Here is a 13,403-nt window from a genome sequence, read left to right on the forward strand (position 1 = left end):
TTTATACATTGTTTCACACTCACCCTTCCGAACAAACGAATTTTAACTGTGATCCAAAGAGGAGCTCTGTCTCAGCTATCACCTTCCCATTTTCTAATTCTCCTGGATGTCTGCATCGTTTCTCTGAGAGAAAAATTAAAATGATAATGAGTGATTCCAAATACTCAGAGATAAGGCATTAGAAGACTGATTAACTTTGACCTATGCTTCCAGAAAGATCCTGAGGTTGAGATCCAAATTTATTTCAGATCCTGACTCACTAAATTTTTACTTTGGAGGATAAATGAATACAAAGTTTGATCTCCTATTTTTCTGGTACATTTCACCCTTAGAGGAAAAACACTCAGTTAAATCACTATGGCAATGGAGTCTATGGATAGTTATTGATCAGGGAGCTAGCTCCATTCTGGATCTGTGGCACATACTTTGTATGTCAGCCACTTAAAAATGCATGTCCTTGGTCACCAAAGGGACAACAGAAAGTGTAGATACCCTCACTATTGTAAGAACATTACAGAATTTACTCTCCACTATACGTGAATCACAGAACCTTCTTCCAAACACAGCAGATACTTTGGTTGAGGTTTCTTTGGAAACCACATTACCTCTCTCTAGCCACCGAACTTTTTATAACTTTGTAAAGAATGGGTCTTGTTTTCAAAATATTAAAATTGAATTTGTAGTTCACTTTGGAAAGAAGTTTTAAGTGAATTATAGTGTAAAGGATAAGCTTCTTTTTCACTGCAACTGGGCAGTTCATAATTTCTGTTTTATTTGTTTCTTTATTTATGCTTTTCTAAAAGTAGCACACTTATGTACATTGAAATGAGTGACTTGACAACTGGATGGTTTCTTAGTGACCAAAGATTCTCATTTGCACTGAGAAAATTTAATTCCTGAGACATCTTTGTAAAGAAGTGAAAAGCGTAAATAAGAAAAATAAATGTTCATACGTACTGACACAGAATTCGTCGTAGTCCCATTTGTTAGACCGACAGGTAATAGTCGGGCTTACATAATTAACCCTGCCATAGCCAGGACGGCAGGTGTACCTCAGGACAGTTCCACTTTTGAAGTATGTCTCATTCACCACAGTTGTTAGAGAAGCAAAGTCTAAATTTGGTGGGGTATCACAATCTCCTGGACACCAAAATGACAAAGAGTGCCAGAAGTTAGAGCTCAAAACACAGCATCTTAATGTTTCAGTAGTATGATTTTTAGATAAAGGACCATTCTTTTCTCTTCTAATCAAGAAAAATAATAACTCATAGTCCTCATAGTTCAATGAATCTAGTGAGTGATCAGTAATACACATTTGCTGATTAGTGATAATGATAAAAGGCAGAAATTTTTCATCCCTTCTCTAGTGTTTATGAGATAATTTATCTAAAGTATGATAGATGTGATTTCATCCTTCTTTCAGAGTCCTCATATCTGCTGACTCAGTGATATCTGAGCAAAGCCAACAATTCCTACAAATTTCCTCAACAGAAACATAGTCTTTCATGAATAATACCATTATATAAAATTGCTTGTCTCAGGGAAGGGAAACCAGGTGGCTGAGAGGTGGGTAAGAACCACATTCTTAATTTGTACCTTTTCGTACACATTGGATTTTGAATGATGCAAAGGTCCTTGAAAATAAAGATGTTAATCCTGCTTTCCTTGCAAGAATTAAATAGGGGACCAATAATTTGCCTTTCAGGAGCCCTAGGAGAAGTCTTATTTCTCCTCTCTATTCTGGATAGATCCAGAGGCAGTGAAAATTGTTCAGTCGGGCTGATAGATCACACCAACTTGTTTCAAGTCATGGTTGGGAGACAACTGTTTTGGAAAATTCCTGGAGAAGAAATGCTAGCGGGAGGTGGGTAGAAAACTATCTCTTCTATGGATAAAATCAATTCCCCCTAAATCCCAAATAATTCCAAATCCCCTTTAATTCCAAATTCCAAATTCCTGATCAAATCAACTCTTGTTGCTGAAAGTGGCTTTCTGCTAAAAGTTGAATCATCTGTTGGTGTTAAGAGAGAATGAGTGGATGATCTTGAATGTCTGTCACCAATCTGAACTTACTTCTCTAGTACTCACCAAGAACAGGAGCCATTAGAGCAGCGACCAAGATCATTTGGAACAAAGTTGGATCAGAGGCTCTCCACAGCCTAAAGAAGGGCTGGGCTGCCATTTTCTCTTTTCTATGAAGGATCCCATTTAGAGCTCTGGGGTGCATGCCCTGATGATTCTCCCACATTTTTTTCTGCAAAAGACTTCAACTTAATAAGCAGTCATTAAATTCCTAGTCATCATAAAGCACTACGGTAAGTACTATGCGGTCCACATCTTCAAGGAAATTATGACCTACAGTAGAAGAAAGCACATGCACACAAATGTTAAAACATGACACAGGGAGTGTTAGCCTCCATTCAGAGGAAGGGAAGGGGAAAGGGTTGTTAAGAAGGGACAGCTTATAGAAGTGTCCAAATGGGATATAAGGGTCAAGTTTAGGAATTTATAGATGCTGCTCTTTAGGGAATAAAGAACCACTGTTTTTCATTTTTGGATTTTGTTTCCCCCTTTTTTACTTTAAAGCTAAGGAGTGATTCATTATTGTGCTTTAATTTCTATTTATTTATATTATTATTATTATTATTATGTCCAGTTAGCCAACATATAGTAGTACATCATTAGTTTTTTAAGTAGTGTTCAAGGATTTATTAGGTGCATTGAACACCCAGTGCTTGTGCTTTTAAAAAATCACTGTGGCAGGTGTGTACCTGAGAGACTGAAGTAAGCAAAGAGAAGAAACAGGAAGGTTGAAGAAGAAGACTACTGCAGTTGGCCAGTTGGCCAGGTGAGCCACAGAAATGGTCTGACCATGGAAATGGCAGAGGAGTTGGAGAAGAGGGAACAAATGTAAGACAAAATTATAACGAAAGGCAGGAAAATGATGAAATAGAGAAAAGGAGTCAGATCTGTGTCGTATTGAGAGTTCCTCATGACAATTGTCAACAGAGGCAATAAAGCATGAAGCAATTTGCAATTTTAAATGAATAGTTTATGGAGAGATATGTATATCTGTATGTATAGATATACATATAGCTGTATAAAGAAAAAGAAAAATATATGTGACAAATTATACTTTCATATTTGATCAGACTATTTGAAGACTTTTTAAAAGCAAAATCATGAAGGTCACTTTTCTCTTCACCACCACTCCTGTTCCCTTTGGGGAAAACAATATATCTTAAATCTTAAATTTACATTAGAAATAGTCCTTGTCCACGGGGCGCCTGGGTGGCTCAGTGGGTTAAGCCGCTGCCTTCGGCTCGGGTCATGATCTCGGGGTCCTGGGATGGAGTCCCACATCGGGCTCTCTGCTCAGCAGGAAGCCTGCTTCCCTCTCTCTCTCTCTCTGCCTGCCTCTCCGTCTACTTGTGATCTCTCTCTGTCAAATAAATAAATAAAATCTTTAAAAAAAAAAAAAAAGAAAGAAATAGTCCTTGTCCTCAAAGGAATATATGAAGTTAACTCCAAAGAAATACTGAGTTTTATCTTTTATTCTGATACCTGTTAGATCCAGATGATTCTATATGTCCCAGGTGTTCTTAATTCGTACTATGCACATTATCTGGTAGTGCACTCAATATTTACCTCAAAGATGTTTCTGCCCCACGTTACAGAAAGAGACAAGTTTATAATGACCCTTCAAACTAGGTGGAGAGGCCTAACTTCCTAACCGAGTAATGACTCATTTGATCCTATCTTTCCAAAACTCAGTTCTGATGAAGCCATTCTTCCACCCATCATCAGTTGTGGACCATTCCGCCTGACAGACATCTTGGCCCCTGAGTTCCAGACAGGGCCACTAGGACAATTCCGCCAAAATAAATAAATAAATAAATTCAACGAGATGATCCACTTACCAAATGTATTGGCTTACTAAAGTATGTTTACAGAATTTGTACTGAATACACTGAGGTGGTCTAAAGATGCGTGAAGGAGACCAGCACTGCGGCCCTTACATACCCACTTTCTTTTTTGTTTGCCCCTCCTTCCACTCCAAATCTCTAGACTCTTCCTCTTGCCCAGACAATCTGGATGAGACAGGAGACTAGTGGGAGTAAGTTAGTTCCACATAGTGAAAACCAATCCACTAAATCATCCATGAAATTTGCAAAATATGATAAATTTCTCTGTTCCAGTGAAAACTGTTATGACCTGTAAAAACTATGGAAATGAGTTTCTTTAATTTTTGATGAGTTCATAGCATTGGTTGAATTTCAGTGAAATTGAAGAAAAAGGCTAAAAAATCAATATGTATTTTTAAAATTTTTAAAAATAAGCTGGAAATTGTTTTTAATTTTTAAAAAATGAAATAAAGTAAAATAAAAATACCAATATATTGGCAAAATAGAATTTGACTACAAAAACTCAGGAGACTGATAGTATAGTATAAAGTGGAAATTCCCCATATGAATTGTTGCAGTTATTATGTTCACAATAAAAATAGGTACATTGGATATACTCCAGAAAATATTCCTGAGTATATATATAAAAACAGAGCCATAAGATTAAATCTTGACTTTTTAAGAAATTGAATAGAAATACTTAAAATACTGCTACAAAGAACATATTCATTAGCTGTGTTCAAAAAGAAGACATTTACAATCATGAGTATATTCAAAATGAATATTTAAAACGTTGTTCAGTAATTGACCATTTGACAAACTTAGCAAATTGATTTCAGCAAACTGATCCTTTAGGAATTGGCATTCCCTCACTGGCTTCTAGCAAGGAGCTTTTCTGTCATTTGGTGCTTGGTTGACCCCATGCTTTGGTTGACCTGAACAATCTGGATCCCTGATGGTCCCAAACATTTTCCTATAATGCACCCCTGCCCATTATCACTTGCCCTCTTATCCTTCTTCCCTCTTTGATTCCTACTTGTTCTGCCAGTCCTTTCTCCAATGTTCCCTCCTTGTCTCCAGGCCAGTCTTCATATTCTAATTACAGCTCGATGTTTCTAACTTTGATTCAGCTGTGGCTTAAAACTGACATTTAACCTCTGTCTTCAACACTAGACCTCAAGGTCCTTGAAGTCAGAGGTGGGTTCTTACTTGCCTCTGCCCCACCAGGTACCTGGTACCAGGTACCTGGTACCTGGCACTGCACCTCACACAGTTAAAGCACTCAAGAAATGTTTGTTGACATTACATTCAAAAGCATCTAGTGATAAAATGTTTTAAAGAGGAATAATACTGCTCCACATCCGTATCTACTCTTAGAGGCTTTGTTTTGTCAAGGTCAGATTTTCACTGATTTTAAAGTTCTTAAGAAGAACAGAGCCTAGTGATTTTACTCTAGACTCTTCCCTATCCTTAACCTGAAGTCATCATATCCTCAACCATTCAACAGAGGACAGTGAAGAGGGAAGGAATGAACAAAAACTAGTCTCCTCCTTCCACAGGTTAGGACAGGAGATAAAGGTCACCATATATACAGACCCTACACGGGGCTGAGGAATTCATATCACTCAACTTTACTCTGGGACCACAAACACAGTGCTAGGGAGCACAGGAGGACAGTATGTTGCCAGATCCCGGAGCATGGGCTCTGAAGTCATATCCAGGCTATGTGGATTGAATCCTGTCTCCCTCAGATGGGAACTGTGTGTCCCCGGGGCAGGACACTCCACTCCTCTAAGCTTCAATTTCCTGTTTTATAAAGAAGGAATGATAACTATACATGTGTCTCAGAATTTCTGAGAGGTATCTTGGCTTGGTGCACAGTGGCACATAGAAAACATTAGAGAGAAATGTCAGAGAAAAGAGGGATGGGATTGGAGTTGGTATGTGACCTTGACAAGACCAGAATTCCTGGAGTCAAAACATCATCATAATAATGATGGGGACAGAAATGTCTGACTCTTGATTTTTGGCTCAGGTCAAGATCTCAGGGTCCTGGGATCAAGCCCCAAGTTGAGCTCTGTACTTAGTGCAGAGTCTGCTTATCCCTCTCCCTCTGCTCCTTCCCCTGTTTTCCCTCTTTTTCTCTCATAAATAAAAATAAAATTAAAACGGTGATGTATAATTACAATGACATTTGGCTGCAACACCAAGGTACTTCAATTAAAACCCAGGACAGAGGAACACCCACTGGACTTGGACCAGAAACCATTGGTTGTGTCTTCACTGTGGACTTTGGTGATGGTGAGATCCAGTGCCTCACCCAGAACAGAGACTCTCATGCACACAAGGGCCTGTTCTGGGCATTCTTCTTCCCCTAGTTTTCCCTGTCTTCCAGAGAGGAACTTACCTACTCCCATGACTTTGACCTTTACCCATTAATCACTCACAGACCTTTGGGCCCAACTGTCTTCTTGTAAAGTGTATAAAAACTTACACATTTCATAAACTCAGTTGCTAATAAAAATCTTAGTCTTCCCTATTCAGTCGCATACATAAATTTTGAGTCTTTAAGCCGACCTCCTTGCTCTGGTCACTAACAAGTGGAATTCCATTGCTGAGCCTTAAAACTGTGAATATTTCTAAAAGTCAGGGAGAGAAATATCAACAAAATAAGGAGAAACTATTTTGTGTTCCCCTATAGCTTCACAAAGGTATGTATCTGAATCTTAAAGGTGACCTTGCAAATGTTATTTCTGGACTTTAGAGATCATTGCTCTGCCACTTGAACAAAACCTTTAACTCTGGAAAAATCTATAATTGTAATAGGTTATCTTCACAAATTATTTTTTGCCCAGGATAATACAAAGCTTACATTTCTAATTTTGAGTGTGATAAATGCCTGTGAGTTTTCTTTGCAAATCCATAAATGAATTCTTATAGTTTTCATTTGTAATCCTGAAAGGAAACTCAAACTTTTCACTCTGTTGGATTTCTCTCTCTTTTTAAAAATACCTATTTATTTATTTATTTATTTATTTATTTATGGAGCAGAAGGAGAGGGAGAAAGAGAAACTCAAGCAGATTCAACTCAGGGCTCAATCCCATGACAGTGAGATCCTGACCTGAGCAGAAATCAGGAGTTGGATGCTTAACGAACTGAGTCACCCCTGTTAGATTTCTCTTTTGTTCTTTTTTTTTTTAAGATTTTATTTTTTTATTTATTTGACAGAGAACAAGTGAGAGGGAGAGTACAAACAGGGGTAGGGGCAGAGGGAGAGGGAGAAGCAGGCTCCCTGCTGAGCAGGGAGCCTGATGCGGAACTGGATCCCAGGATCCCGTGATCATGACCTGAGCTGAACGCAGTCGTTTAACCAACAGAGCCACCCAGGCACACTCTTTTTCTTTTTTTAATATCAGCTTTATTGAGGTGTAAGTGACTGAATTGTAAGATATTTAAAGTGTATATCATGGTGATTTACATAGGTACTCTTTGTGAAAGGACTGCCCCCTCCCCCACCACCCATCTTGTTGATGAACACATCATTAGCTCACATATTTATCCTTTTCTTCTTGGTGAGAAGACTTATCTACTCTTTTAGCAAATTTTAATTATACAGTACGGTGTTACCAATATAGTCACCATGTTCTACATTAGATCCTTGGAACTTCTTCATCTTACAGATAAAAATTTATATACTTTTACGAAGCTCTCCCTATTTCCGCTACCCTCAAGCCCCTGGCAACCGATGGTTAGATTTCTTATTTAAGCAAAAATCCTTTTTTTTTTTCCAAGTGTAAGGTATAGTTCCCAAAGTTCAGATCAGTTTTCCAACCGCTTCCTTTGTATCTCCCCCGCACCTTGAATCCAACATATCCCAAATGAAACCCACTATCTTCGCTCCAACACCCTTGACCTCTATGTTTTCTGTCTCAGCTCAGGTAATCATCTCTATCCAGCCGTCCAGACTAGAAACTTCAGTCATCCTAGCCTCCTCTCTCTTGCCCCCTCCCATATTCAGTCTCTGAGTCCTGTCACATTGCCACAGCAACACTGGAATCTGTCGCTCACTCCTCCATCTCACTTCCATAGTCTGGGTTTATGTTCTCATAATTCCCTTCACCCACCCTAGAGTACTAAAACGCCTTTATACATCCATAAGCCGGCTTCTAATATGACACTGTCATATTCCTAAAAAGGAATTTACTTAAAAATTCCAATGGTTCCAAATTTGCTAGATTTCCTTACCTCTCCCAACCCTCCCTCTGCTTCTACAAACTTAAAACACTGTAGTTCAACTTCATGGAGGTTTTCAAAATACATCCTGGATTTTTTTTTTTTTTTAAGATTTATTTATTTGGGCGCCTGGGTGGCTCAGTGGGTTAAGCCGCTGCCTTCGGCTCAGGTCATGATCTCGGGGTCCTGGGATCGAGGCCCGCATTGGGCTCTCTGCTCAGCAGGGAGCCTGCTTCCCTCTCTCTCTCTCTGCCTGCCTCTCCATCTACTTGTGATCTCTCTCTGTCAAATAAATAAATAAAATCTTTAAAAAAAAAAGATTTATTTATTTGACAAAGAGAGAGAGAGAGAGAGAAGAAAGTGTGCACAAGAGTGGTAGGGAGGGTCTGAGGAAGAGGGATAAACAGACTCCCTGTAGAGCAGTGAGCCCAAGACCCAGGGATCATGACCTGAGCTGAAAGCAGACACAACCAACTGAGCCATCCAGGCGCCCCATTCTGGATTTTTTTTAAAAAACACTTGCAAGAATTTGCATATAATATCTCTTGTGACAGATGCTTTTACCTCCAACCTTCTCTTGATTCACTGTCCAGATCAAATATCACCTCCTTAATGAAGAATTGTCCAACTCCACTGAGAAATATCAGCCTCTTCTAAGCTCCCCTAGTATTTTGCTGAGGCCTTAATTGTAATGGTATATTTTCTGCTCACGTTTGCCTCCTAAAACAGACTGTGGACACTTGAAGACGAAGATGTTTATTCAACTTCCTAGTGCTGACCTGATACTGTAACTGGTGTGTAACAGTTACCCAATAAATGAGAAATAAGTAAAATTCAATATAGTTTTATCTTCAGAGTGTGAATGACTAACTGCCTTCCTGAGGACCAAATGGAATAATGTCTGTGAAGTGCTTCATTAATGTAGACGAGATCAATGATTCAGTGATCCCACTTCTTTCCCTAGTTCTCAGGCTATGTGGTGGCCCGGTGACACCTGGGGAGCATCTGGAGTTCACCATCACTACTCCTTGTGGTCCTCCAGCAGAACCTGCACAGGATTCAGCAGACTACAGAGGATGGGGATGGTGGCTAGGACTTTTGGATTAAGAAGACCCAAATTTGAGCCCCATTTCACTACAGTCCAATTCTATGATCTTGAAGAAGCCATGTGAGCTCCTTGGGTCTCAGGTTCTCATTCTCTCAAATGATGACAGTAAACTTAGATCATCTTTCCATTCCCTATAAAATCTAGAATGCTATTAGCTCCCCACTAAAAAACTAAGACTTTCCTAGTAAATGTCCTCATATTTCAATGACATTGTCACCTTTTAAATTCCTATAGAGGTGAGACCAATTCAAGAGCTATGGTCTTGAATTGGTGATGGGTCTCTGAACATAAATACTGTTGGCATGCACAGTGCAGTACAATTTGAGAGGTGCTGGGAGAATTCTCAGCCCCCAAATTTCTCCTTCCATTAGAGATTACTTTTTAAGTCCATGTATTTATTTTGTCTAAACTCTGCTTGCATGCCTCTTGAAAGGGTAATATTCTTCTCTAGTCTCAACTTCTTTCTTGCAGCTACACACTCAATCACATCGCTTTCAGATTCCAGAAAGAACTTGCTTCCACACTTTCACCTCCTTCCTAAAATCTCTGTATCTATCAGCGTCTTCCTTGCGTACTCCTATTATATCCAAGTGTATCACTACACTTAATTCAAACCTCCCCTGATGCTTCTGCTCATTCTGGATGCTCTGTCATTCATTCTCTCTGTACTACTCTATTTTAGGGATAGAACAGGACTAAGCTAAGAGTGGCTGAGGAGTTGAAATAAGAACAATAGTACTGTGTCCTGCCTCACCAAGGAAGAAGGAAATTTCCAGAAGGAAGGGTAATCAATGTTGTCAGATTCAGAAAAGTGGGGAAGAAAAAGGAGGTGAGAACAGTCAAGGCTTCTAGCTTCAGAAAGTAACTGGAGGCTGACCAACATCCTTCTTATTATCAAATCAAAAGATCTTGGCTGTGGATGGTGGAGAAGATGGGGAGGGGTTAATAAAATCTCCAAAGGGCCCTGTATCAATTTTTAGGATGCAGACTATAAAAACCGGGTCCTCTGCAAACCCCCTTTGGACATTCTGATTTACCTCCTGCCTCAACTCCTCTGTGTGGAGAGATGGTAAGGAATCATTGAACCAACACACCCGACTTTTAGATACAATAACAAGAGTGACCTTCTACTTCCTTTCTGCTTCAGTTTATTTGTATGCATTATTATTTGCCCATTTATAACAAAAAATTGAGGCTTAGAAGGACTAAAAATACTTTTCAAATTATATAACACCCTAATGCAGTACTCCTGAAAAGATTTCTGCTGAAAATACCCCCAGGGTTTTGTCTTTCTTGCCCTCCTTAAAGGGCCAAATCACCAGCCTTTTCCCCAAGGCACCCCAAATAACCCACTGACCTGGCAGGTAGCTGAGGAAGAAATAGAAGACTCAATCGTGGTCCCTTGGGTCGTTTCTCAAGGGGGAAAAAAACTGTCTGGATCTGTAATAGTTTCAGTTCTTCTCCAGATGAGAGTTTCCCAGAGTACCCTGAAGCTAGCTAGTCATTGCACCACCAAGAAGTTCCTGAATTCCAGCCATGCGGCTGGCTGGTCACAGATGGGCTAAGTTCTAATGGATGGGCAGAAACTTTTTATTGGCCCAGTGAATGATTAACAATGGAAATAAAGCACTGGTATTTACCTAATCCCCTTCCTGGGCACTAACCCTGCTTCCTGATAACATGTTGCAATCGTTTTTTCTCTTCTCTGCCAACCGTTTCCCCTAAGTGGAATGGTAGTATGAATTTGATGCCAGAATTCTTTTTTTCTTTTCCTAAATTCAAAACAGACCTATACGACGCAATCCACCTAGCCTAGAAAACTTGGATACTGTAGGGTTGAGACTAGGCCCACCTTGACGCACTTTCTAGGATGTTAGGTCCAGCAGGCCTTCCTGGAGCTCCCTGACTGGTGACTTTTCCCTGTGCTGGTCTTCATTCCACCCCAAGACAGTACAGTGGTGGGGAATTTAACAAGTTTATTGACTTCCTGCTATGGGCCCAGTTGCCTGGAACATAATCCATACTCGATACATGTTAACTGATGGGACACAGCTATTAAAGGGCAGTTTTTCCTGAAAATTTCACTTTTTCTGTCATAAACACCAAAAGTCTCATAAAGGTCTCAGAAAAGAGTGGCGTTGAAACACCACAGAGGCTTTGACAGAGAATCGGGATTTCATTTCCTCTGAATGAAAAGTGGAAAAATGAGTAGATGAAAATGAGAAGGCTATAAGAGGTAAAGAAAACATGAGCCAAATCAAAAGGTGAGACTGATTTGCCAATTGACAAGAATGAATGTAGAGGAGGATTCTGAATTGTGCCAAGTCTTGAGAGCTAAGTTGAAGAAAACACCACCTTTAAAGTTTTGTCTTCAAAATACCATTTCTCCATCTATTGGAGGGCTTTTCTTTACTTTCCATAGTGACTGTTGCAAATTTTTCTCTCTAGGTCACTGAAAGAGCTTCTTCTCAGCAAGTGACCTTGCCTCCTACTCCCACTAAACAATCATTCTACAGCAGCTTCTATCCACCTCACATTTTCTCTCTTAGCCACTCTTTTTTTTTAAGATTTTATTTGTTTGAGAGAGAGAGAGAGATAGAGAGCGAGCACGTGCATGAGTGGGAGGAGGGGCAGTGGGAGAAGAAGTAGACACCCCGCTGAGCAGGACCCTGGGATCATGACCTGAGCCCAAGGCAGACCCTTAACTTGTAACCATCCCTTAGAAGAACATACTGCTTAAAATATAACCCATGAGAAATTATACTGGTCACCGGGCATGCTTAAATATAGCCTTAAGAAAAACATGTACTAACAACAGGTCTCTGGGGGAGAGGATGATATGTGTCCTTAAAGCTGAGCAGCTGGGAACGCCTGGCCCGCTCAGGGTGGAACGTTGCCTGCTTCATTTCTCTGTCAACTCCCCTTCTCCAGAGATCACCTGCAGTTAATCAAACCATCCCTTTGAATGGGCTTGTTCAACTCTAAGTTACGTCCTATGTGACCAGACATATTTGGCCTTTCTTCTCACGTATCTACAAGACTCATGGTCAATGTGTAACCTAGTTCAGCTTCTTTGTTGTTTGTTATCTACTTTCCAATAAATATGAGACTAAGGAGTTGTTTGGGTGACAGTCTTCTCTACTGTTGACCTCTGCTCCCTCTGTCTTACAGCAGACTTGTTGGTGCCTCATTCTTCTCTCCTGCACCCTCAGGAAGTGGCAGTAACTGATTGAACCACGGGGCACCCCTCTTCTAGTCGCTCTTGCCTTCAGAAGAGATCTGTTTGTTTTCTTATTTTCAATGCATCTTTCATCCTGAAGTGTTCCCCAAACCTTGCCAAAACCTCAAATTCCATTTCTGTTCTAAGATGTTTAACTTCTTAGGTTTCCTGCCTACTGTTTCTCATTAAACCCTCCCAGCCGCTCCTATCATGGCCTTCCAGTCTGGCTTCTTCCTCCCTTAGGGACACACCTCTTTCAGGCCAGGCCTTATCTCCAAATCCAAGATTTCTTGAACTTATCACGTGATTTCTCGGCAGCCCCAAACACTGCCAATGATCTCCTTTCTGAAACCCCTCTCCTTTGGCTTCCATTACCCCGAACTTCTCTGATTCCTCTCTTTCATGAAATGCTCTTTCTTAGTTCTTATCTCTTCTTATTCTTTCTCATCCATTCCTATAGATAGGTCCCAGATTCCTCTTTTCAAAAATTTTTCTCTTCATTATCCTTAAAATTATCGTAACCACTCTCATGGCCTTAACTATTCCTTATAAGAAAACCGCTCCATAACCACCTCGTTATCTCTGATTACTCTCCGAAATGCAGACTTAACGTTTTTTGTTGCCCATCAGACATCCTACAAGTACATTACATGCCACACATCCAAAGGGGAACTTCTCATTTTCTGCCCAGAAGCTTCACCTTCTGACCCCTACAATAATCCAGGCTGCCAGGAATGGAATTTCAAACTCACCTTTAAACCCTTCCTCTCCCTCATCCTCCAATGTTCAATGAGTTGATAAATTGTTTTTATTTGATTTTCCCAAGTCTCTTGTGTCTGATATTCTCTTTCTCTGTTTCTGCTGCCATCATCCAATTCCAGTCATCATTGTCTCCTACATGGACTACTGCAATAGTTCTTATATGGTTTCTTTCTC

General features: G+C 40.0%; 1 protein-coding gene across 5 annotated transcripts in view; it reads right to left on the reverse strand.

The window, feature by feature from the left end:
• C4BPA (complement component 4 binding protein alpha) overlaps positions 1-10,826 on the reverse strand; it is a 29,596-nt gene extending 18,770 nt beyond the window's left edge. For 2 of the 5 annotated variants that reach the window (XM_047705533.1, XM_047705537.1), the window contains exons 1-4: positions 10,601-10,816; positions 2,089-2,254; positions 958-1,140; positions 24-123 (exon numbers count right to left, since the gene is read on the reverse strand). In XM_047705533.1, coding sequence (XP_047561489.1) covers positions 24-123; positions 958-1,140; positions 2,089-2,248 — 443 coding nt within the window. In that variant the 5' untranslated portion in view covers positions 2,249-2,254; positions 10,601-10,816. Of the gene's footprint in view, positions 1-23; positions 124-957; positions 1,141-2,088; positions 2,255-8,680; positions 8,879-10,600 lie in introns of all 5 variants that reach the window. The other 3 variants (XM_047705536.1, XM_047705535.1, XM_047705534.1) reach the window with 3 other exon arrangements.
• Between the last annotated feature and the right edge of the window lie 2,577 nt (positions 10,827-13,403).

The sequence above is a fragment of the Lutra lutra genome, chromosome 15 (assembly GCF_902655055.1).
Source record: "Lutra lutra chromosome 15, mLutLut1.2, whole genome shotgun sequence".
NCBI classification, from domain to species: Eukaryota; Metazoa; Chordata; class Mammalia; order Carnivora; family Mustelidae; genus Lutra; species Lutra lutra.